Source organism: Perognathus longimembris, chromosome 6 (genome assembly GCF_023159225.1).
Source record: "Perognathus longimembris pacificus isolate PPM17 chromosome 6, ASM2315922v1, whole genome shotgun sequence".
Taxonomy (NCBI): Eukaryota; Metazoa; Chordata; class Mammalia; order Rodentia; family Heteromyidae; genus Perognathus; species Perognathus longimembris.
Window position 1 is genome coordinate 21,392,476 of NC_063166.1, and position 27,933 is coordinate 21,420,408.

Genomic DNA, 27,933 nt, shown 5'->3' on the forward strand with positions numbered 1-27,933 from the left:
ACGGCTCCCATTCAAACTACATAAGATCATAAGATCAGGAGGATTAAGGTTCTAGGACAAGCTGGGCCAAAAAAAAAAAGTTCATGAGACTATCTCAACTGAAAAACCTGGGTGTGATAGCATGTACCTGTTCGTCCCAGCTATGGCAGGAATCTTAAAATAGAAGGATTGTGGTCTAGGTACATGCCAGGGCACTTAGAGACCCTAAGTGCAAAATACATACATACATACATACATACATACATACATACATACATACATACATACATACATACATGGGCTGGATGGAGGTGAAAATCAGTCATGGACAGCCTGCCTATCAAGCAGAAGGCATGAGTCTAAAACCCAGTACCAATTTCAAGAAAATAATAATAATGAGTTCCTATATGCCCTGTGAAATGATGTCCTCTTAAATATATCCTCCTCAACTTATACAAAGGGCACACCTTTGCACCTTTCTGTTCCAACTTTTGATTCCCAAACTTCACTTGAACTTCATAATTGAACTTCAGGTGATAATATTATATGGATATCTGTATTCTCCTACAAAAAAAGACTAATAATAATTTCTCAGTCCATTCAAGCTACTATAACAAAATAGCAACCTATTTATAAGAAAAACTACACACTGTTGACAGTTCGGGAAGCTTGAAGTCCAACATAAAGAAATGGCAGAAATGGTGGCTGGTAAGGCACATACCATAGTTGCTAGCTTCTAGGTATACTCACAGGATACAAGACAACAGGAAAAAATCTCCCTTCAGAGAACAGGGGGCCAAGAGAACAGGAAAATACATCACTTACCATGCAGAAGGGCCTAGTCACCTCCTATAGATACTGCCCTCTTAACTCCAAACACACTGGGGAATGGATGTCAGAGTTCTGAAGGGGCAAAAACACTTAGACCATAGCACAACATGTCCAAGGAGAGAATTACCCTTTAGAACATGCCATTCTTTTTTTAAATCTCTATTTCTGTTATTAACATGTCTTTTTCAACTACTGAAGGCTATAAACCTCAGTCACTTAAAACTATGTTCATTTCCATATTCTCCAACTTTTCAAAATCTGTATTCTAAAATATCCTTCTGTTCTAATCACTTTCCAATACTACTTCCAGAGTTTAAGTCCCTGATCTGGAACATTCTACCAGCCTTATAGATCATGCATATCTTCTCTTTTCAAGTCATGTTCATATTACAACCAGAATTATTTCCCTAAAATACAGACTTGCTCATGTGTTCCCTCTGATTAAAAAAGAAAACAGAATGCTGACATTTCCCCCAAATAACTAGAAAATAATGGTTACACTTCTTCGCATGTGACTTCAGACTTCAACAAACTGGCCCCAGAAGAATGCCATGGCACACTCCCATGAGCGAAAGTACTCAGAGCACACTGGGTCCCCCAACTACAACACACATGCCTATTCCTATTACCATTCATGCACACTGTTTCTCCAGCCAAGTATAGGAATGTCCTTTTCCATATTACCATCTGCACAGCCCTATAGTATCATGTCCTCTCACAATGCCCTGTAGCAGCTTGAAAGTTAATCATCAAAGTTAATAATCAAATACATTTTAATGATAAACTGATACTTTTACTTAGTTCTGGCAATAATTTTGTGCCATCAAAACTGTAATAATCATTAAACTTCTGGAAAGATAATCAGAAAAAAACACTTTAGGAAAAAATAAGCTTTTTTCCGAGTAATAAAAAATACTACTGGTTCTAAAATGTTCATTTTAATTTAGAGTAAAGTAGTACAAATTCTTTTTCTGATTCTGTGTCATGATTTGTGTAAGAATAACCCCAATATGGAAGTATAAGAGTTCTTAACCATTTTTGTGCCATCACTCTTTGATTGGGAAACGTGTTCCATATGGGCAAAGGTCACCTGCGCGCCTGCCAGGGCTACTCTGTCATGAGTTCTTATAACTTATGCAGGAAAATAAGCATTGTTTTCACATTATACAGGAAAGAGTTTACGCTTGTAAAGGTAAAGGTGCTTGCTCAAAGTTACATTGCTAGCTACTGGCAAGCCAAGATTCAAGTAGGATTCACAAATGGATATATTATCAAAAGTCTTTTGAGGAATAAAAAAAAAGAAAAAAGACCTTACTATTCTGGGAGGAAGTCAAAAAAGAGGGTGACACTGTCCAAAAAGAAATGCACTCATAAACTCTTTTAGGTAACTGTAACCTCTCTGTACATCACCTTTATAATAACAATAAAAATTTTAAAACCTTACTATAAATAATCTGCACACAAATGAGAAAAGTTCACAAGAAAGATCAAGTACTGCTGATGTACATTTGTCTGCTGACAAACTGGGAATTTTCCAAAGTAACTTTAAAGGCGTTTTCAGCTATTTCCCATTGCTGTTCCCAATTAGCTTACAGAATAGAATGGGGGTGGGGACTGAGACATATTCTATTAATAGGCTTCTTCATTACAAAGAAGGAGTCACTTTTAGCTGGGCCTGGAGCCTGAGGTATCTGGGCACGGCGTTGGGCATCACTACAGGGACACTCAGATGGCGGCCGTGTCACCTACACAAAAGTGCTCCATGTATCTGGACATGACACTGACCACGCTGACCTTGGGGACGTCGTCATTGGGAACTGTTACGTAGTTTCTGTAAGAAGCTCATCCATTTTTCACTCATTTCCCACTTTAGAAGCATTCATGGAAATAAAATGACAAAACGCACAAAGATTCGCTTAGCAGAACATTTTAATTGGGCCATTTCTATTATTTGCTAAAAGTTCTTAAGGAACCAGTCAGACTGTACATATATTATTTTATACTTATTAAAGAGAATGTTAAATCACCACTTCAATGGCACATAAAGGCAATCACATATTGTAGCATACTGTGCAAATCATTTTGACATTCTGCATTCTATCATCAGATACAGAGCATGAAAGGGATGGCCTCCAGACGGTATTTTCCCATTGCTATCTGTGACAAAGATCTTACACTACAGACTGGCTGAACTGCTTCACGTTGATAGTCACCTTGGTAAACAAAGCAGCCACATGTGAACTACCTACTGACATTGCCTTGATTCTTTAAATACATTATTTTAATATTATATGGAAGGATCAATTTAGCAAGGGCTGAGCATTTTTACATAACTCTATGACAAACAACCTCAAGCACTATTTTCTTCTTTTATATTACTGAAAGCATTCTTAAGCCATAGGTTCAATAGCATTTAGTGTATTCATATACTGCTATGCAATCACTGGAGTTTCTTATTCTGATGCTTGATTAAAAACTACACTCTTGTAGCATGGTCTACACCAGTCTGTAGGAATAAAATGTTACCATTAATAATGACTGAAGAAAATCCATGGATTTACTCTCTTATCCATTATAATTCAATTTATAAATTATTTTGAAGGACAAAGTCCATTTGGCTAATATAAACAGCTGTTCTATTTTATTACAAATCACTATAAAAATGGTAAGTGGTTTAGAATCAGATGGCCATGACCATGTTCCTACAGACACAAGAGTTAAGCATTCCTCAAAAAGAAAATGAACTAGATGATTTGCTTTAAGCTATTGCACATAGCCAAGCTTGTAAATTACATCATCTCCATCCCACTGTGGATAGCAACTCCCAGCTAAAATGAGATGAGATACTGAACAGATGAAGTGTTGCTCAAAGTCAGGGTAGCCCCGACTTAGGGGACAGGAGAATTAATGAGAAAATGAGAAGCTAGCAGATGGTGCGGCAGTGTTCCTCGCTGCACATCCGCCACCTCAAGCAGCTCCTGTGCATGCAAAGCCCCAGGGCCCCACCCCGCAGCAGCATAATTACCCTAAATGCGCACTTAGGTTTCATTACACCTTGGCCATTACTATGGGCACTGATTACAAGTATCAATCCCTTTCATTTTCATACACCTCTGCAGGTCCACAGCATTCAACTGTGAAGACTCAGCACCCCAGTCACTTGGAACACGCGGCCCATGCTGATAAAACCACAGAGGGTAAATTATTTGTCACTCTACAGGGTGCCAATTCAGTCTGATAAGGATGACATCATGCCCATTTTACCAATAACAATGGCACTAATAAGAACGTGTAATCAACAAACCTCAGTCCTCCCCTAGCCCTGGCAGGTGCAACTCTTTTTATGCTAAAAATAAGCCAACATTAGCTTCCAGCTCAAAACTATTTCTTTTATCACAATGCTCAGCAGAAGTTGGCTTCCATAGGCAGTGCAGCTGCTGCTGCCTGGGCCGTGTCTGCAGATGCCTGCATTAATTGTATCAAGGACATACTGGAGGGAGTGCTTATTCAGCACAATGGCTATTGGGGAGCAGCTGGAGGCACAAGACAAACGGTCTTGAAGAGAATGTACCAGCCCAATGTGTAAATTACAATGATGAAGTACAAAGAGAGTCTAAGTTTAAGGGTCTAATATAACTGCAGAGCAGTGTGAAATTTTAGTGTTATCAGTAGAGTCCAGACCTAATAAATAAAAATAAAAAACCTTCCAGATTTCACAAAACTACTTTGGCAATGGGGAGTGATATTTAGTACTCTTTCAGCACAGAAGAAATAGGAAATCCATCATTAAAAATATCAACAGTGTTGATAACTGCCCTTCTTATATGTCAAAGTCATAATATAATACCCCACATGTGTGTCTATGTCCTTGTGTATATTCACACATACGCATTTCAATAAATTAACCTACAATGCAAGCATGCCCTGATGATGACAGAGCAACATGTATGTGGCTGAAAAGGAAGGATACAATGGCTAGCTTCCTTTTTCATTCACTTACTACGTGTTCCTGCCCCTTCTATACATCAGCTTTCTGTTCCTTGCTCATTTTTCTCATTAGTTCTAATTTTTACATTAGTGAGCAGAAATGAAATATGGTGATGAAAGGATTTTTCCAGGTGACAGATAATTATAGAGCTTTTGATCATGCCAGGGCAGCCCTGGGGAAGAATGGAATGTGAAGAGAATAAGAGTAGGCCACGACCAGATTATGACGTCTTCTGATTCCTCAGCCTTCTCCATGGTCTCTGCAATAATATTTATCAGCAAGAGCACAATCCTGCATTCATTGGGGAATGGGCCTGAAGTGGTCCTAAGAATATGTATACATTGCCTAGCTGAGATCCTGACCAAGGGCTTCATATCTGTACCATGGACATCACTCCCTAAACAACATGCATTTCCAATATTTCATAAAATTACACACAGTACTAGTAACAAAAAATATACTTTTATCAGTCCAGAAATGGTGGTTATACTTGTAATACGTGCTACTTGGTAGAAGGCTAAAATTGAGAGAGCTGGGAAAAAAGCTAGCAAGATCCTACAAGAAAAAATAACCTGGATGTGATGGCACATGCCTGTAATTCCAGCTATGTTGGATAGGAGGACTGAGGTCCAATGCCAGCCCTGAGCAAAGACTCAAGACCTTAACTGAAAAACAACTAAAACAAAAAGGAATGCAGATATGGCTCAAGTGAAAGTGGATTTGTCTTCCAAACACAAGTCCTGAGTTCAAAACCCAGTATGTGATTATCATCCATAAGTATCTATATCCATAAATATCATACCATTGACTGTTGTTTTAGGGGATATCTTCCATACAGAAACAGAGTGTGGCATTGTCAGACAATATTAACTACAGTCAGTGAACAACCCGTTTTCCTTCAGCAATCACATCCATTTTTTATTTAGCATTTCCTAGTGAAACTGCCATCCTGGTGACCCAGTGTTACATTTATATACAAACTATCCCATAACATGCAATCCTGTAAAATAATAATTAAAAAAGTATTCTTCCAACTCATATACAGGTGAAACTATTTTTTTCTAAACAATTTTTATCATAATAGACATAACTCAAGTGATACTATCTATTACCCCACAAGGCTTTATGACCCATAAAATAATGTCTATGAATATTTGAGGAGTTAAGAAGATAAATTTTAAAAAAAAGTAAAAAAGCAGCTCTCAGGCCCCCAGAGAACCTTAATAGTTTGTGTTTTGTTGTTGGTCCTGTTTTCTGAAACAACTCTTTCTTTGAATGTTTGATATTTGACGGATAGATTAGCTCCTGAACATCATTTACCATGTTTACTATTAATAGGTTTCCCTTAGAACAGCTGCCTAAGATGCTAATCTTTTCTTTTTTCTTGGGTCTTTTGTAAATATTTGAAATAACTATTCATTAATAGTTGCACATTTATTCATTCCTGTTTTACAGCTTGTGAACTGGAATTAGCTTTTACTTTATTTTTCCTATCAGTTGGCCAGACTAGAGAAACCCTGCTGTTTGGGTTCAATCTGTCAAGGTTCAAATTATCCTCCAACTGAGAGCTAATCAAGGGTGTCTGACCTGGTTTGCAAATAAACTAGGAACAAAAGTGACTTTAGTTTTCCTTTCTTTAGAGTACTGGTACTCAGAAGGTAAACCAGAATAAAAGAAGATCACAAATGCAGCTGTCTAAAATGAAAGCCAGGCCCAACTGGAAACAGAAGGTAGAATGGTTTTGCTCAGCAGTTCTGAAGTGCCTTGTTTTCAAGTGATAAATTCATTTTTGATAGAAAGTGGCTTGCAAATACAGTTCAAATTAAAATTTACACACTCATTTATGCAGGTCTACAGCATGAGGAGAACATGGATTTCCAGTAAGCAGGCTACTCTGGTGGGGACATTGGAGACTTTAAGTATCTTCATGATCACAAGCTCTAAAGATGTAGGAACATGCCACAGAACTCACCATTTTGTATCATTAGCATAATCACTATGTTCATTTCTAAAATAAAAAAGTGCTTTTCTTTTAAACACTTTCAGCGTCTGAACCTGACAAATAGATATTTTTATCATTCCAGCAGCATTATTTTAAATATACCTTAAACAACTGTTTTCTAAATGTATTTAAATTATACTCTTGCTTACCAATACATCTCTTTGTTCAAAAGTATCCAGAGACTAAAATCGTACCTTCAGTCTGATTTTTACCCTTCTGTTGTGCATAACAGGTATCGATTCTCTGGAATCAGCCTAGATCAAGAAAACTGAGGGCCTGGGAAAAAGTGTTGGGGGTACCACACTCAAGAACATCATGCTTGCAATTCTAAGAACTTCTCTGAAGTTATCTCAGCTGCTGTGAAGACCCCAGTTATCATACGAAAGAAAAATTACTACAGCAACCAATTCATTTGCAATATCAACTATTTCAACACCACATTTTCTCAAAGAGGCAGAACGCTACAGTGTAGAGTACAGTGGCTCAGCTATCAAGAGCTCTTTATTTTAATTTTCTCCCTCACAATGCATGGGTAACCTCTCTATGCTTCTGTAACACAGGGCAAACAAGCACTGGCAGCAGTAATTCACTAGGCAAATGTGAGGATGAAATGAAAAGCTAGGTGTTAAGAGTGTAAAGAAAATCATTTGATACCCAATTCTCAGACATCTTTATTAATACATAGAACAGCATGACATCTGAATTACAGCTGCATTTGTCCAAAGAAATTGCCACATAAGAGTGAAAATAAAGTAAAGAATAATAAAATGAGAAATATACCCAGGTTCTGTCTTAGGTTCATGGCAATAGGATATAATAAATTCTATGTAACATTTGAAATAAAATTTTATTTAGGGATAGTAGTTTTATTTAGGGATAGTAGTTTTCAACTCTGGAGTACATGTTTAAGAAAAATCAGGAATATAATTGCTGTTTTCGACATAGGATATCAAAATTTTACCTAATATCCAATTAGAGAAATATTTCATTGCACCTAAAATATAGTGAGCCCAGACTCCATCTATTGTCCCTTTATTTAAAGTATTCTGAACAAGTCATCTTCCATCAAGTAGCTCATATATTATACCAGCTGATATTTTACTGAAGAAAAACAGTATCGCATAATTTGCTACCAAGTCATGTTTAGAAACTAAACATTGCTTCTCTACACTCCAGCATTTGCCCCAGAAACTGCAGAAATAGCATTCACAGTCAAAAACCCCCAATTAGGTACTTGCAAATGTTTGTTAAATAAGCAAATAAAATTAACATGTATAGTAACCTTAGCTAATGAAAGACAAAACCTCACAACCGCCTCTCATACCCAAACTAAACTATTCTAAAAGTCATTGCAATAAAGTGCAAAATGTCACTCAACCTGAGCAAAAATATCACACATCTTCACAGAAATATTCTTCACATGACTATATTTATGCATTTACAAAAAGCATGTACCATTTGAAACTTTAATTCCAAAAATACTGCTGGAAATGTTGAGATGTTGGGCTGTTGAAGAAGTTATGTGAAAATCGTTATTCAATGGATTTTCCACTTGACATAGTGCCAAGTTCCTCCTTCTTCCCTTCTTACATAAATTAATTACACAGTGAATTACATTTTAAGTCAATGTAATCATAACTAAAGGTCAGACCATTGCACAGAAGTTATTTCAAGTCTGAAAACTAAAGCACAGATTTTTACCACATTGAGGAAATAGAGATAGAAGAACAGAAATGAATTCACTTGGATACCATCTTTAACAGCCTTATTACTTTTCTTTCTTTCTTTTTTTTTTTCCCCCAGTCCTGGGCCTTGGACTCAGGGCTTGAGCACTGTCCCTGGCTTCTTTTTGCTCATGGCTAGCACTCAGCCACTTGAGCCACAAAATCACCTCTGGCCGTTTTCTATATATGTGCTGCTGGGGAATCAAACCCAGGGTTTCATGTATACGAGGCAAACACTCTTGTCACTAGACCATATTCCCAGGCCTCCTTATTACTTTTCAAAGGAAATACTTTCTTTTAAAAAACATTTTCTCCTGTCTTCTCTCTCTCTCCCTCTACCCATCTCCTTCCCTCTATCTTTTTTTCTTTCTTTCCTTCTTTCTGTGTGTACACATCTACCTGTCTATCTGTCCTGGGGCTTGAACTCAGGGCCTAGGCCCTGTCCCTGAGCTTTGCTATTCAAAGCTAGCACTCTACCACTTAAGTCACAGCACCATTTCCAGCTTTTTGGTGATAAATTAGAGATAAGTGTCTCACAGACTTGCCTGTCCAGGCTGGCTTCAAACAGCAATCCTCAAATCTTAGCCTAAGTTGATAGGATTGTAGGCACGAGCTGGCTTCAAACAGCAATCCTCAAATCTTAGCCTAAGTTGATAGGATTGTAGGCACGAGCACTCCGCTCAGGTATTTTCTTTTTAACTGCCTTTTCTTCAGCTTTACTCATGTAAAAGATTCATTTGATTTCAAATGTTACCATGTCAGTATTTGTGTAGATAATATAAATAGGTACAAATTAACAAAATCAAACTGTCTTAATTGTGGCCAATCCATACTGTCCTTCCTAAATGACCTCACATCTGTGAACAATCCTATATTTCTCTCATTACCAATCAGGGTATTTGGGTGGCTACTTTCAACTTCAGAATCCCTAGCCAGACAATTACAAGGCTCATTCTGAGAAAGGCTCACTACTTCTGGTTGGCAAGGTGAAAAGATTTCCATTCTACAGTTCTGAGAATCCAAAGGGCATGCATATCCTCATTCAAATCACATTTATTGAACATTAGTTTTGACATCAAGTAAAGGCTCCAGTAATCCTTTGTGTGGGTAAAGCAGAGGTCAAAACCATGTAAACAAACCTCATTTACTATATCTGGTAAGATCTGACAATAGATTAAAAAAAAAAAGAATTCTTTCTGAGTGGAGAATAGGCTACACTGCAGAATTTTATGAGACAGTGACTGAAAAACAGATATGAGACCAAAATATAAAGGGTCACACAGGACCTTTCTATCCTACAGTAACTTTCTACTTGGTGCGATCCAAATACTCTTAGTATCAGGACCACTTGACAGCTTAAAAATGCCCACTCTCAGGACCTACCCAAAACTTACCACAATACAATCTGCCTAGAGACGGACTCCTTAGGTGATCTATGTATGTATGTATGTATGTATGTATGTATGTATGTATGTATGTATCTATCTATCTATCTATCTATCTATCTATCTATCTATACTTTCAAAAATATCTACAGAAAAATATCTACAGTCTAGTGTTTCTTCTTAGAAAGTAACAGAGATGCAGAGACTTACATGTGAAAGCATGTAGGTGATATGTATATGTATATTCACAGAAGAATTAAAAGAACACATGTATTTTTATAGTAATTTGTTTTCTCCTGATCTTCCTTTTACTTGTAGTCTTATATCATTAAGAACAATAAGAATGGAAGGGAGAGTGATAGAAGATGTGAAATTGGTCAGAATATATTTTGTATAAACATATGGAAATGTAACAATGAAATCTACCATGTATAATAGTATATGCTAATAAAAATTGCCTTTTCAAAGACATAACAATATGTTATTTAATTTTTTGTGGCATTTATCCATTAAGTATGCTTTATCCCTATTTTTCAGATAGAAAAACAGAGGATGAGAGAGAATAAATAGCTTTATTAGGATCACATAGTTAATAAACTATGGAACCAAAAATATGGAAGTACGGAACTACAACTATTCTGTTCTCAAATAGAATGACAAGATCTAATAAGCATACCAGTCTATGACTGTGATGTTTAGCTTGCTCTCTGCTTCAGTTCTTGGTGTTATGCCAGTAACTGTTAAAACTATAATCCTAAAATTACCACACATTAAGTTCAAGGTAAAACATGCTTGGGTTTATCTGACTAATCCTAAAAGGTAAGATGAGTATAACAAAGATAAATTGGTATTTTACTATTATAATCCATATTTAAACAATACTTAACAACAATATATCTACTGCTACATAATATACCAAACAAAAAGTTAGCAATTTAAAATAATACATATTATTGCAAGTAATAATAATTTAACCTGGATGAAGTTTAGATGGCCAGAAATTTTGATTCAACTGGTTGGCAGATATGAGACTGTCTATAGACTGATTAAGCATCTCTCTGCAGTAAGGTTAAGTGGATCATTTTACATGGTGGTAAGGGGCGACAAGCACCATTACAGGAGAACAAATGCATGAGTCTACATACTGACCAAACTTTTACTTGTACCATGTTTCTTAATAGCAAGCAAAACTCCTGACGAAGCTGATAGTCAGTATGGAAAGGATGCCTTAAGAAAATATCAGTATGGAAAGGATGTCTAGAGAAAGTACAAAGACTAAAAGGTGGGTTCCAATGAAAGATTCCAAGTAATAGTCTTCTAGGATTTTTCAATAATTGATCCACATGTTATATAAAAAATAAATCCAATTACTGTCACTTCTCCAAGTCTGTCAAATAATAGATTTAAAAATACAGCTGTATAATCTATAAATAATTGTGCAATATATAAAGCCAAGAAAGCTTAAATATTTCAAATTGTTTTCCTGACAAAAATATGCTTTGTTTATGGCACACATGGCACATAAACCCCGAATTCAAGTCAAAGACTCTGCAAGTGGTAAACCATGTGGCCTCTTCTAATTGGCCTGCCAGAACTTTCTCCCCTGTACTGTTTGTGTCCTTGGGTTTATTTGCTCTTCACTTCTCTGATTTCACAGTCTAGTTTGGTCACTGAGTCAGGGATACACTTCTTAGTCTAGGTTCCACCATATTTGTGGGTTGTGATTACTCTACCTATGAAAATCGCTGTGCACACTCAACCATAATAGGCATGCCCCTAGAAACTGTTACTATGTCTACCACTGAAACTTATTTCATTCCCACTGGAGAGAGTATTTAAGGAAAGAAAATGTTTTTCCTAATAAAAGATGAAGATGTAGACAAGTATGTCATGGATGACAAGAGCCTGGGGAGGGTACAAATCCTCTTCAGAGTTCATGCTTCTTATCTGGAAATGAAGGGCCAAAGATATGCAGCTATTCCTCCAACTCAGTCTCCTTCTATTCTGCAATTCTTTGACTTGGTGGTTAAAGCAACCCTGGAGGTAGGCAGGAATACAGAAAAGGGAAAGCCAGGTGGCTTCCAGATTTCATTATCTCCAGGAGGAGTGTTTTATAATATAACTTCTATTTGTTCAGAGAAAATTTGTGGAGTATCAGGCCATCCTACAATCAAAGAAATCCACAAACTCTAATGCTCTGTTTATACAGGTATTAGAACTGGGGAAGGGAGAGGGAATACCAAATTCAAGAGACAAAGAACAAAAAGACAAACCATTCAAAAAGTAACACTTACAAAACAATTTGGTGTAAACCAACTGCACAACTCTTAGAGGGAGAGGGGAATGGGGAAGGGGGAGGGGGGAAAATGAGGGAGGAGGTAACAAGTAGAACAAGAAATGTACTCACTGCCTTTCATATGAATCTATAACCCCTCTGTACCACACTTTGACAATAAAGAAATAAATAAAAAGTTTCTCTTGCTTCAAAGACATGTGAGTTATTCTTCTGAAGCTAACAACTAATCAAGTTACACTGCTTATGTAGCCTAACTAAACTGGGATGTATTGGTGGGAATATAAATTATTAAAAGTAGATAAAAATTGCAAAATTATTTTGCTGAATTTCTTTTTTCCAGTTCTTAATTTTGGCTTGTTTTTAAGAATAGTTATGACAGTATAGTACAATAACATAAAAGTCCCATTTTCTATGTAACTGTAAAACTTTTTAAACATTACTATTCATAATAATGGAATATGTTAAAATTAAATGTCAATGTCGCAGAAATGCGTAATTCCACTTCAATTTAGAAATTTTAGTCTTCCTTCTTTTCCTCCTTTCTTCTTCTTTTTTTTCTTCCAGTGCTGGGCATTAAACTAGGGCCTAACATTTCCTAGGTAAGAATTCTACCACTTGAGACATACTCTCAATCATATTTTTAGCATGTCTTAAACCCATTCTTTTTAAACATAAATGTATACCTTATTTCAAGGAAACAAAGTTAGATTCCAGATCCATACAAATTTATGTATTATTTTTATGTCTGCATAATCATTCCATTACTTCATTGTGCTGCTGTATAGTGAAGAATTATTTCCATAATATAAATGCTTGTCTTATAAAAATAGTTTGAGAGTTAAAGGTCTCTTTTTTCTTCTCCTTATAACTGTGATTTTTGCTGAAAATCTAACAATATATATTAAAAGCATGATACTTAAAGAGGGAAATAAAAAAATTCAAACTAAGCAGACATAGGACCCAGAAAAGACTTCCAAATTTGTAGAGTTTAAAAAATAAACATTTGCTTACAGCTGCCTCAGCATGTTCATGCTGCTAAAACAAAATTTCTTCAACTATGTAATTTATAAACAGCAGAAATTTATAGCTCACTGTTCTGAAGGCTGCGATGAAGTTCTAGAGGCCAGTAGATTCCGTGCGGCTAGCTGCATTCTCACACATGAATAAGGTAGAGGCTGTGCATTCTCACATGCTTACTAGAACGCTAATCCCATTCAGGATCTTCAAACCAAAAATTCCATCTCTTAATATCACCAGATTGGGCACCAACAGTCAGGTTGAAACTGGGCCCCAAAGCACTACTATTAAGAGGTGGAATCTTTATGACAAGATCAGGCCTGGAGGGCTCCTTTTCCATCCTTTTCATCACATGACAACACAGAGCTCAACCTCTCCAGAGGATACAGCAACAACATACCATCTTAGAAACAGAGGTGGGGCTAGAACTCCATCACACAGTGAAGCTGTCAGCACATCATGGTTTTTCCAGCTTAGGAAACTATGAGAAAATACATTTGTGTCCTTGTAAATTCCGATAGTTTGTAGCTTGTGATATCTTTGAGATGGAATTTCACTCTGTGGCCCAGACTGCTCCCTAACTCCTAGGTCCAAGGAAGCATACCACCTCAGTCACCTAAACAGCTAGGACTACACACATATGTCATGCCTGGCAGTCTGTAGAATGTATGTGTGCACACATGTGTGAGTGTGCTTGCTGTTCCTGGGGCTTGAGCTCAGAGTCTGTGCTGTATTTGAGTTTCTTTTGCACAAGCCAAGTGCTCTATCACTTGAGCCACTTCCAGGTTTTATTAGGACATGGGGATGGGTGGGGGGTGGTAGTTTCATTGGAGATAGATAGAGTCTCATGAATTTTCCTGCCTGGGAAAACTTCAAGCCACAATCCTTAGATCGCACCCTCCTGAGAAGTTAGGATTACAGGCATGAGACACTGGTGCTTGACATATCCATGGTACTTTTTATTAGCATAAACCCACTGACACAAAAGGTCAAGCATAGAAAAAAATGGGACTTCTTCATACACTGATTACCTGGGGAAAACGGGCCCAGATTTTTATTTCCTTATATAAACAGTACAGTTCTCTCTCATTTCGAGTGACCACTTTGACAAAATGACTGCACAAGTGAGTATATTTAATCAAAATAGATTCCTAGGAAACAAGTTTCTAGAAATGGTCTATATTATCCCTACTTTCCAATCTGGGATTTAAGAGTCTGGCCAAATATTTGTATTTCAAATACATACCCTCAAAGTTTCTGAGATCATTCTCAGAATCAGTGAAGTTTAAAACTCACTTCTAGTGGTGACTACTAGCTCACCGATATTCACTTTTGATTCAATGAATCAAAAAGATCTCTGAGTAGGGGTGCGGGTTAGCAGCGGAGTGCTTGCCTAGCATTCCTGAGGCCTTGGGTTGGATCCCCAGCACAACAAAAGAAAGTCAAACAGATCTGTGAAACAGGATCATTCATGCCTTTCCATAAGCAATAAATTCATTTATTCATTAAATTGTTCTCAGTTTTCCTCTATTACCTCATCTCTGGTTAAATCTTCTAGGCTCCCGGTTTTGTACTCTTCTTTTCTTAATGGTACCAGAAATGATTAACTAAAGGGCACATTTCTTAGAGTAATCTAAAACCTTTTCCCCCATATATTACAAATAATAAGCAATGTGTTAGAACACATCAAGAGAAATAAAAAACATAACTGAGAGCAACAAATAAAAAGGAACACAGAAATTTATAACCTCTGCACAACAGCCATGGTCCCACTAACATTTGTTTTCCTCATGCAGAAAATTGTGCCTGTCATACCTGACACAGCACGAGTATGTTTATGGCAATTTAATATCCACAAAACCAGGGAAAGAAATTTAATAATTTTTCAAATGAAATGAATTGACAGTCAGTATTAGAAACTGCAGAGTCTGCAGAATCAATAAAAAGCTGCTGGCATCACCAAGTAGAACTTCTGCCCAGAAAACAGCTCACAAAGGTCAGGTTTACAAACCACCAGGTAGCTGTATCATGTTTACATCTTTCCAGGGTTATTAAAATCCCATTACATATCTTCCAAAACTAACATGCAGCCTTTAAAGTTCACCAAAACCATCTCAGGGACACATCAGCCTCCGTTCAAACTCTTGAAAGTAAGCCCTGTGTTAATTTTTGTCCTGTCACCAAAAAAAAAAAATCATTATCAGAATGAATTTTCTGTTAAGAAAAAGAAAAATGTTGAAGCAAATATGTATTTATTTGTAATCATAAGCATGGATATAGGTGAGTATACACCCTTGAAGTAAAGTAACATCAGAAAATGATATTCCAGGTAAAATATTTCTGTTGCAGAAGTAGGAAAGCAACCACTACTCAGTGCCGGTGTAGTACAATGAAGTCTGTGTTAAATTTAGCTGGGCTGGAGAGCAGCTACAGCCAAGCAGAATCTCTGTCCCATTTTGCACATAACATATCATCTTTTCAATATCAGTTCTAAGTCACATATAGAATTCTATCAGGCATAATGACTTCTAGGTCAGCCATTGAGTATCTACTGAACTCACATATTCCTAACTCCGACGCCTGCTTGGCTTACTTAGTCTTCTGGGTTTTTTTTGGCCAGTCCTGGGGCTTGGACTCAGGGCCTGAGCACCTTCCCTGGCTTCTTCCCGCTCAAGGCTAGCACTTTGCCACCTGAGCCACAGCGCCCCTTTTGGCCGTTTTCCATATATGTGGTGCTGGGGAATGGAACCAAGGGCTTCATGTACACAAGGCAAGTGCTCTTGCCACTAGGCCATATACCCAGCCCCTCTTCTGGGGTTTTAAAAGTGGAAGGAGATTTGTTTGTTTTTGTTTTTTTAATTTTTATTGTCAAACTGATGTACAGAGAGGTTACAGTTTATACATTAGGCACTGGATACATTTCTTGTACTGTTTGTTACCTCCTCCCTCATTCCCCCATCCCCCCTCCACCTTTCCCTTTCCCTCCCCATGAGTTGTTCAGTTCATTTACACCAAACAGTTTTGCAAGTATTGCTTTTGTAGTCATTTGTCTTTTTTACCCTGTGTCTCTCGATTTTGGTATTCCCTTTCAGTTTCCTAGTTCTAATACCAGTATACATGGTTTCCAATGTACTCAGATAAGATACAGAGATAGTGCAGGTACACCACAGGAAGGGGATACAAGTAGCATAGGTTTAGGCAAGTCACAGCAGAGGATCACAAGAGCCCAATAGCTATACCCTTATGAACACATAAGATGATGCTAAGTGAAATGAACTCCATGTTATGGAAACGATTGTTATATCACTGTTATAACTACTTTCAACGTGCAAAGTGTACCCATAGCTTCTATTATCGAGATGTGTGTGAGGATGGAAAGCTTACTTTCCTCTGCCAGGTAGGAGAGATGTACAGCTGCTGCTAGGGGTCCAGGCAAGAGACCTCCTGAAGTTCCAAAGTTTTCTTCCAAAGGGCATAAACTTGGTGATTTGCTCACTTGATATCAAAAGCAGATGGGATTGTATATCATCACAATGGAAGATATGTACCTCAGAATCTTGAAAGAACACAAAACTCTGTTACCCTTTTCAGTCCAAAGCCTTAGCTGAATTCATTTGTAATAGAAATGAGGAGGCTATTTTGATCTTCCAGATCAGTGGTCTCCACCTTTCTAAACATCACTTTCTTGAATCAGGTAAAAAATATAAAATATATTGCCAGAGACTTACACTCAGTAATTATATTCATTGGCTACTTCACTAGTATGTTTTAAAGTATAGAAAAAAAGATGATAAAGCACAAACATATACATTCTAGTATCACCTCTCTTGCAATATGATCTAATGTGAGCAAGCCCCTAAGTTATTAGGCTCTTTGGCAAAATTTCTGCATTACACCCAATAACAGTATTGTCTCAGCCTTGCAAGAAATCCTTTCAAGTGTTATGCTTTCCAAGGCATGTCTGTAAGTTCAAACAAGGATTGCCAAAATACACAATTTCTACAAACACAGAATGTGAGTATAAGCAGTAGAGGGATGCTGTTGAGACCTGGTATATTCCCCAGTACTCCCTACGTGACCTCTAATGTGAGAACACTTTCAAATCTAATGCCAAGGAAGTGACTGTTTTCTCTTCCTTCAAACAACTAGCTTTCAAGAAGCTTAGAGTCAAAATTGTAGCTTTATTTAAAAAACAACACATATGGGATTATGGTCTACTTTCCTATGTTCCAATTTCCTACCCAATCTCATTCTTTCTTTCCATGTGTTTCCCCAGATTTGTGTTAGCATGTCTAGGATAGGGATATAAATATGTATGTGTGCACACGTGCACACACATGCACACATAAAGAAAATAGAATGCATATTAATATAGATTACACTTGCACATGACTTGTTTTGTAAAATACACAGAGTGAAAAATAAGGCTAAGGATCTAGCTCAGTAGAGAGCCTATGCTATGTGTGAAGCTCAAGGTTTACTCCTCAGCACAAATACATATTAAGTAAATAAATAAAACTCACCAATCATAGTAAGGGATGATTAACACCATGGCTGTCATAAGGAGGGGTACAAAAGGTTATTTCTAGAAGCTCAAAATGTTCTGTGGAACTCCCAGTGGTATAGTGACTGCCTAAAAAGCACAAGACCCTAAATTCAATCCATAGCACTAATAAAATAAATAAATGAATGAATAAAATTCTCTGAACTATATATACTCTGGTATGAAAACTCAAGGAGCTATGCACAAACACCACTCTTTAAATCCACTTTGGGACAACATCCTTGTACTGCAAAGGAAGAACAGATAATCTGTTTTCTGGTTACTAGTGGCCTAAGCTGCTATTCATCCCACCACGCTGGTGTCAGAAGGAACTGACTGACATCATGTATTGCTATCACTGCTTTACTACAGCATGTGCCTATTCACGGAAACACATATTATTTCTAATAAATGCTCACTCTTGAATGAATGGAAAGCAACACATAGTTTCCAATAGTCGATTTAGTTGATGGGCCACTAATGGATTTCTTTCTGAACCTCTTCTGTAGCATCTTATAACCCTCAGGATTCTGAAGGGCAAGTAGATTGCATCTTAAAAACTAAGCATGGGGGCTGGGAATATGGCCTAGTGGCAAGAGTGCTCGCCTCGTATACATGAAGCTCTGGGTTCGATTCCTCAGCACTACATATATAGAAAATGGCCAGAAATGGCACTGTGGCTCAAGTGGCAGAGTGCTAGCCTTGAACCAAGAGAAGCCAGGGACAGTGCTCAGGTCCTGAGTTCAAGCCCCAAGACTGGCAAAAAAAAAAAAAACCCACTAAGCATGGTCCAGTGGCAGAGACTAACAAGAACTCTACAGCAAGGACTCTGAGGAGTAATCCCAACTGATTAGTAAAGAATGGCCAAGTTACAGGAGATGAACGAGCAACATGAATATTGTCAATTTGCTGAGATCAAGCTAGATAGACAAAAGGTATTTGATAGACAAAGGTACTTAAGTTAAAAGGATCAATGACACTGTTAACAGAGAACTTAAATTTTACTTTATCACACTTGCTTCCCTACCTGCTTTACAATTTTAACTTGATATTCAGATTCAACTGAGAGGAGCTCTTTGACGACAAGGACTACATGGTATGCATGTTTTGTTTGCTTATAATTTATTTATTATTTCTAGTGCTGGGGATCAAACACAGGGCTTTGTACTTTTGCATTTAATCCATAATGCTGCATTTTTTTGTATGTGTACCAATCCTGAGGCTTGAAAAATAGGTGCTGTCCCTGAGCTTCTTTGCTCAAGCTTGAGCAACAGCACTACTTCCAGCCTTTTCTAAATATTTTATTGGAGATCAGAGTGTCAAGGACTTTCCTGCTCAGGCTGGCTTCAAACTGCGATCCTCAGATCTAGCCTCCTTAGTAACTAGAATTACAGGTGTATCTAGATATCTATAATGCAGTGCCAGTTTACGCTGCATATTTTTATTTCCTACACATGCATACACATTAAATACTAAATGTGCTGTGATACCATGGATGATACAAAAATAACTGAGCCTGTTATTGTTTGAAGTCTAGAAACATGTGTATTTTTCATGGTAAAAACTATATATTTGCTTTTACATATTCATGTCAGATCACTCCATTGCCCTATTCTTATAGGGTGCCAAGATTCACCAGTTAACAAAATTATTTTCCCTCTTTCAAGTCAAAAAATAAATCTATACAACTTTTATTTTCACAGCCTATTACATACAACCATTTAAATTGCCTAAAATCTCTTTTGGAAGTTGACAATGTATAACAAACATGTAAATTAGTATCATTCATTCTAAAGAGAAAATTGATTTTTCTATATTATTTGAACACAGTATAAGCGAAAAGATAAAGGAATTAAAAAGACATTTAATTCCACTGTCATATGAATTAATAAGATGAACTTATTGGCCCTTTTTTGGTCCTGGATCAAAACAGTTGTACAGTACTCACTAAGGATCAGTCAAGTCGGGCTTGATGTGAATTACACAATTAAAGAATTTGAGGTTTACATAACAACAACAACAACAACAGGGAAAATATTGCTTATTTACTTCCCTCTCTCTCTAGGAAGCAATGTTTTCCAAATGCATTTTATAGTTAATTTTATATATTACAGGGAGTGTTCTTTGCAGTCTTGAGACATAGCAGAATTTGCTTTTTAATCCTAACATTACTACTAAAATCATTTAGGCACCTAGAAATTTTCTCCCAGTTCTGAATAGTTTATCTTAATTTACTTTTCCTTTCCATAACTGGTTTGTGCCACTTAGCTTGTGGGTGCTTTTCAGATTTATGAGGGAGAGAAAAAGTAGCAACACACAAATGAGATCTAGAAAAGCACACGATAGCTATGAAAACAGCTCATCCATCATCTCTACGTTTTGATTTCAGAGACAGCAGTGAAAGGTGTTGTTTCCACACCACTCCCCGGGCACACTTAAAAAGGTTTGCTCTATCATTTATACAACTGAAGCTGATTGATTAGCTGCTAGAGAAAAAAATCAATACAAATATCCTAGAAAACACTGGCTTATAAATTCATTCTGGCCCCAAGAAAGTCCTGGTCACTGCTAAGCATGTTTTTCTAGATATCTAAAATGCAACCATGTCAAAGTCAGCAACCTCAGCCCCCAGAACACTGTTAATCCAGGGATTTTCTTCAATCACCTGAATCATCAGAGGGAAGGCAGGAGAGAAGTTTCCTAACAGTCTGTGAAGACAAGATAGAAGTTACCTGGTAAATCTTATACTCAGATACACATCTACATCCAAAACTGAAAACACTGAGAAGGCAAAACCAGTCACTAGAAACCTAGTTCTAAAGAACTAGGTTGAGCTGGGTGCTGGTGATTCACACTGGTGATCCTTGCTACTCAGGAGGCTGAAATCTGAGGATTTGAGTTCAAAGCAGGCCCAAGCATGAACATCTGTGAGATTCTTATCTCCAACTAACCACCAAAAAGCCAGAAGTGAAGCCACAGTTCAAGTGGTAGAGTGCTAACCTTGAAGACAAAAGCTCAGAGCCAGCATCCAGGTACTGAGTTCAAGCTCCAGGGAGGAAAAAGAAGGAATAAAACAAAACAAAAAATCAACAAACAAACAACACCTACAGAGAAAGAGAGAGAGAGAGAGAGAGACAGAGACAGAGACAGAGAGAGAGAACTAAGCTGGCAGAGAAGATATTTTAAAAAGCTAGGACAATAACTATATATGTTCTTTATATTCAGATCAACTAAAATTTCTTTAAAATATTATTTTTGGTTTTATTTCAGAAAGTTTCCCTATAGCATTTCACAAGTAAAAGAAAACCCTACCATTTAATATCTCTGTTATGCTTGTTCCAGGATTCTCACCTGACTCAGACTTTTCCTCCTGAATTCATTTTCAATTCCTTTAATTTAAAAAACATGTCTTGTTCATACTATTGACACAACAAATTTATTCACATATGATACCTCAAAGTCTTACAACAAATAGCACCAAATGCTCGTGTTGGGAAACTAAGGCTTGGGTACATCAGATACCTTGTCCAGATCCTGTGGCCAATTAATTACCAGAGCAGTATATCAAATCCTAACTCTGCCTACAGCCAAAAGTAACAAATACTGGACAACTTACTATTTTCCTGCACACAACACCTTACCCAGTAAGTATTGACCTCAATCCGTCAATAACAGAACTGCCTATCAATTACATGCACCATTGAGTCCAAAAACTAACATTCTGTGTCAAGATAACAAGACCACAACAAAAATCCGTACATTACAAACATTTTCTGGTAAGGAGTGAAAACAACTACTGATAATGACTGTGACCTTCTAGCATCTCATCTGTAAATAGCCACTAAGTCCTGCTAAGTTCTGGTTTGTTCTTTGAATCACTTACCTTAAATAACTATTGCTAAAATCCTACAGATGTACCATGTCAGAAGCTATTTCCAAAGACAAGTCAGACTGCTAGGCTGGATATGATTAGGAAAATTCTCTAATCAGCTTATAAATGATGTTCATCTTTTTTTCTCAAATCATACCTAATACTTAATTGTGTCTGTAAAGTCATGAAGCAATCATCAAATGTCAGCATAAGTTACAGGGGAAGAAAGATATGAGGAATGGAGGTAAACACTTGTACTTCCTACACGGTAATTAAACAGTTGTACATTTTTCAAATAATTTTTCAAGTAAAATAAAGCTGAAGGTTTTAAAAAATGAATGCAATTGCACTTAGAAATGCATAATGTTGAAAAAGTACTCATTTGTATGCCATTTAATTTGTAGTGTTTAGAAGATAGATCACATATGTTTTAGATCCTTGTTATCTGAAAGATAAGTGAAAAATAAACACCAATTAAAAAGCCAACAACGTTATCAAATATATAGATTAGATATCTACTGAACTTTTGCCCTTCTGAAAAAATCGTCACAGTAATCATGTTGCAGAAAATACAATGAACAGCTTTTTCCTCAGATTGGACAATAACCTGGCTGGCTCTAAAACAGTAACACTAAGCAAGAGTCAATATGTTTCCTTTGTTTTTCTTCCAATAGAGCTGAATGTAAATGCAAAAGGGCTCTAGAATATAAGAAAGTAAAAATGTTGAGAGGTGTCAAATCAACCAAGATTTGCTTGCCTCTCTATTAAAAGAAGCATCCCAGGGGCTAGGAATGTGCCTTGGTGGTAGAGTGCTTGCCTAGCATTCATGAAGCCCTGATTTTGTTTCCTTAGCACCACATAAAACAGAAAAGGCCAGAAGTGGCGCTGCGGCTCAAGTGGTAGAGTGCTAGCCTTGAGCAAGAAGAAGCCCTGAGTTCAAGCCCCAAGATTGGCCAAAAGGAGGAGGGGGGGGGGGGAGGGGGGAGGGGGAGGGGAGGGGGAGGGGAGGGGAGGGGGGAGGGGAGGGGAGGAGGAGGGGAGGGGGAGGGGAGGGGAGGAGGAGGGGAGGGGGAGGGGGAGGGGAGGGGGAGGGGAGGGGAGGGGAGGGGAGGGGGAGGGGGGAGGGGGAGGGGAGGGGAGGGGAGGGGGGGAGGGGGAGGGGAGGGGGGCAGGGGAGGGGGGGAGGAGGAGCAGGGAGGGGGAAGAAGGAAGAAGGAGGGAGGAAGAAGGAAGGAAGAAGGAGAAAGAAGAAAGAAGCATCCCAAATTCATGTTGGTAAAAGCTTTAGACAGCCTAAAGCAATGTGTTTAGATTTTTTTTTTTTTTTTTTTGGCTAGTCCTGGGCCTTGGACTCAGGGCCTGAGCACTGTCCCTGGCTTCTTTTTTTTGCTCAAAGCTAGCACTCTGCCACTTGAGCCACAGCGCCACTTCTGGCCATTTTCTGTATATGTGGAGCTGGGGAATCGAACTGAGGGCTTCATGTACACAAGGCAAGCGGCTCTTGTCACTAGGCCATATCCCCAGCCCCTAGAATTTGTACTTTCTAAATAAGATACAGGGTGTGAGCAGCACCCCAACTAAAAGGCAAAGTACATTGCCAATAATTATTAACCCACAAGATTAGGAGACAATAGATTATCTCATGTTGGGTGTAAAAACACACCACTATTATATATCTGTATTATAAACAAAGACAAAAGAGGAAGTTCATGGCTTAAGCAGTTATGTGTCAACATAAGTGTGACTCATTTTAAAGATAAGTCTTATTACAAGCTGAGAGATACCTAGACAATCACATTTCCCAGCAAGTAATGATTCACTAGTGGCTGGCCACCCTATACCAAGCATTCTAAGGAGGACTTTCCATGCACACCGAATTTCTGGTCCTACACTCCTGTGGAGAAGGGAGAAAGGCCTTCTTTACTGGCTATTCTCTTCCAAGGACTCCTGGAGTCCCCTATTAAGCTGATTCCTGATTGAGCAAAAAAAAAAAAAAAAAAAACAGCAGTAAAAAGGAGAAAACTAGGTATTTGTCCACAAAAAAAATCCTAACAGATTAAATTCATTTCTTTTTATCATCATCATCAGTCTCATTATTATCTTGCTTTTTCAGATAGGAAATAAAGTCTGAAATATGGACTTGTTTTAAAATTATAAGAAAGGTGGTTGAAAGGAAAATATCCCAGAAAACCACAGACCATAGACAAAGTCACTTAAAGCAAAAGAGTTTATTGCCAGCAGGAGCAGTGAGGCCAAGTTTCCGGAGAGGAGTAAAGGAATTGGTGCTGGAACTTTCTCTCAGAGTTCTTCATACCTTCAAGCAACTAAGGTGGGAGGTGCTCCACCTGCCCCTCAGGTATTAACAGCCAAGGGCGGCGTCACATTGCCAAGGGCAGATGTTATGTCTGGGCCTGGGCATTCTATAAGCTTACAGTGGTAACAAAAAATAATAAATGCAAATGTAATGTTAGATTTTAAAGCTGATGTTTATTAATTAATCCATATGTTGTAAACTTCAGCAAGCTAAAGAAGCAAAGTGTACTGTTACTTAGAAGACTAAAATTCCACACAATTCCAGAAACAAGGACTCTTACCTTGAAAAGATTGTCTGGCTCTATCTATTAGTTCATCAATTGGATAACTGGCCAAATTTCCTCTGGCGTGTTTAGTTTTGCAGTAGGTACAAGCATTGAGACACCTGTTCAAATGAGAGTAGTAATAAGACTAAGAACTTTAAAGATAATGTGTTGCTAAAATGGAGGTGGGCAAAATAAATACTGTAAATAAATAAATAAACACTAATTTAATAACATTTGCTTTGTTTGTATGAGATACAAAAACAATTATCTGCATGTCACATGCTTAGTTTCCATGAGGCTCAGAAATTCACAATCTTTTTCAGTTTAAAGTATTCAAACATGGTTCTAAAAATCACATACTATCTTAAAATACATATATATATCCATGAGGAACAAATTTTATAAATACTAGCAATGACTAATCAAAAGAAATTCAAAAACATGTGGGGTTTTTTTTTTTGTAAGCCACCTGTATTTCTTGGACCATCAAATAGGTAAAGAATTTTAGTACTGCTCACACATACCATTTCATTAGAAATGATGAGACATACAACTTTTAACTCATATTTGAGTAGGCAACACACATTGCCACTGAAACAGAAAACCCCCAGAATTGTTCAGACATCTTTCATTCCTTTAAAAAATAGTAGAATGCAATCAATGAGTATTCTCTGGAATTTTATCAGTCAAAGAAAAGAAATAAAATGACAACATCACCTTTAAAAACTTAATTTATTCCCCAGTTGTTTTTAGACATGGTATAAAAACACGATCCTTTCTGCACTAAAATTGTGATTGTCTCATAATTCTAAAACGTAATTTAAATAAATTTCTTGTTACAAAATAAAGGAAATAACATTAGAAACAATACTATGGAGAAGAAAAATATATGGCTCAACAACACTGAGATATAACCAGTATCCAACACAAGATACAGTGTAATAAAGCATATACTCAGATATATGGCCAGTACTTAGCCTCCTATATGTGACACTATTTCTTTAAAAGATGTGTTTCTCTTCTTCAGTATTGGAAACTGTAAAGTCAATCCTCTTGTCTATTCACTGGCCCAAAGTTGTCACTTTCATCCTTGTTAATATCATCCAGTTTGTTTTTCATCTGTATCACCTGTTCTGACCTGTCACGTTCTTCTAAATTCTACAGCTGAAGTTCTCAGAACCACGTGCAGGAGACTTTTCTTCCAGTGTCTCCAAGGACCTGGGATTCCCCCTGTGCTTGGCATTTACTCAGCAAAATGAACACACTTACAGGCAATCTGCCATCCCTACAACCTATTTCTACTTCCTCCGAGCCTCTTGATCTCTTTCTCTTGTTTGTCCCATTAACAGTGGACAGTGCCATAAATTAAGTGGGAAGTTTTGATAGAAACAACTAATATTTCCTATTTAGATTGTTTCTTAAAAGCAACTGTGTTAAGGGATACCAGTCAGAGAAGCAACAGGGTATGCCCATGGAAGAAAGAAAAGGAAACACGTTTTAAACATTTATAATCTAAATAACTGAATAAATGGAAAGAAGTGAGAATACTGTCTATATCTAGTAAGTGCTTGGCCACTATTTGTTTAATGGGACTTTTTAAACAATTCTTTAAGGGAAAATTTGTGCATATCTTGTTCCAGGTGTACCCCATGTGGTAGAACAGATGTGATGCTAATAACTTGGCCGAAAAGCCAGCTGTAGAGACTAAATCACATTTTCCTACTGTCTCATTTAATAATAAAGGTGGAACTGTAATCCTTAGGGGAAAAAGAATCACTTGTGAAAATATACTAAAAACTTGAAATAAAACAAGTTGACTTAAGCCAGGTGCTGGTGGCTCATTCCTATAATCCTAGCTACTTAGGACGTTGAGATCTGAGGATCAAGGTTCAAAGCCAGCCTGGGCAGAAAAGTCCATGAGACTCTTATCTCCAATTAACCACCAAAAAACTGGAAGTGGCTGAAAACTGGTGTGGCTGAAATTGGCAAAACCTTAGCCTTTAGCAAAAACATAGCTCAGGAACAATGCCCAGGACTTGAGTTCAAGCCCCATGACCAACAAAACAAGATAAGAAACCCTAAGGTGACTTTCTAAAACATTTATATTAAAGTAACTAACAAATATAGATATTGTATTAAGAATTAAAAATATTCCTCACCAAATTATTCCTCAAGTGAATTATAGCTTTTGATGTGATGTGTATAAACTCTTTATTGTATAAGATGGCCTAATTCTTATTGCAGCTGAAAATAATGTTGGATACTATCAATGTATTTAATACCTTATATTGAAGAGACTCTCTTAAATTCATATTTCTTAAGCATGCAACCAAGAGTACCAACTCAAGAATTAAGCGAACCATATTTTACTTTTAAAGAGGAACAATTTGTTATATAAGTATAGCAAGAAACCATGCAGGGCCAAAGCAGGAAAAAAATGAGCTTTTTGGTGCTTTAGAAACAATTTTCACATATCACTAAGCACTAAATTAACCAATCATTCCAATATATCAGTCCAAAAAACAGGGAGGAGGCAATAAATTGGATAAGAAATGTATGCATTGCCCGATGTATGAAACTATAACCCCTCTGTACATCACTCTGAAAATAAAGAAATGGAAAAAAAAAAAAGGAATTCATAATACAAGCCTTGGGTAGAGAGTTTCAAGTATCTGTAAACAATTAAATAATTGTCCAAGAGTAAAAACTCTGAGCCAGTTCCCCTGTCGTTAAACAAAAGACCTTTGAAAGCTGACTGTTGAAAGCCAAAACCAAAATGAGATGGCCGTTGAACTTCAAGGAAGATGCAAATCCTAAAGAGGCTTGACTTATGGTGAAGGAAGGACAAAGTTAGCCTGCCATAACTACTCAGCTTTGTGAAATAGCCCTACATCAAAATAGAGCTAATAGCTTCTAAAGTGAAGAGATCCAGCATTTAATTTAGCTGTTTAACTCTCCTAAAGCCTTATAAAGTATCTGTGGTTGGATATTCTTAAATTATATAAATGAAGCAAATGAAATAACAACAAATTTTCACAAATTATACTATTCCAAAGGGTTTGAACACATAATAATATTGATATAACACTTGACCACATAAAGCAAATGAAAACTAAAAGTTTTAGTATATTTAGAGGTTTTTAAAAAAATATATTAAGTCTTTGAAAAACTACCTACCACAAGTTCTGGAATAATTTAAGAACCAGAGTTACAGTCTTAAAAAGTCACCCACACTGGTATCTTATTTTTTTCCCTCATGAAAAGAAAAAAAGGCAAATGTAACTTAGGCTTGTTTCTCTCTATACTTCAGGTCAGGGATAAATTTGAATATGCAAAAACACCCTACATTTTGATTCAAGTATTAATACTTCAAAAACATATTCTATTCCTCTTATATAATTTAATTCTTATTTATTTTTAATCAAATGACAGAGTATAAAACCTCAATGTTTCCAAGTCATAAAATAATAGCCCATAATGGACAGCTAACCCTTAGAAAAACCACAGTGATCTGGCCATTTTCTTCTGTACTGAAGGATTCTCAAGCAAAGGAAACCTAAGAAACAAAAAGTTCACACAACCAGGCTGTGCCAGGCTTGATTGTTAAAATACAGCCTATTGTGAGTTCTCATCATGACCTGAAAGGGTTTCCCACCCCCCAGGAAAAGCATTAACTTTCAAACAAATACAGTAAAAAAAAACTCACATCAGCAGAATC

At 37.1% G+C, this 27,933-nt stretch overlaps 1 protein-coding gene across 3 annotated transcripts in view; it reads right to left on the reverse strand.

Moving 5' to 3' along the window:
* The window catches only part of Cdkal1 (CDK5 regulatory subunit associated protein 1 like 1), a 533,240-nt gene that overhangs the window by 286,399 nt on the left and 218,908 nt on the right, over positions 1 to 27,933 (reverse strand). For all 3 annotated transcript variants that reach the window (XM_048348394.1, XM_048348392.1, XM_048348393.1), the window contains one exon: positions 24,231 to 24,334. In XM_048348394.1, the coding sequence (XP_048204351.1) occupies positions 24,231 to 24,334 (104 nt within the window). The remainder of the gene's footprint in view (positions 1 to 24,230; positions 24,335 to 27,933) is intronic.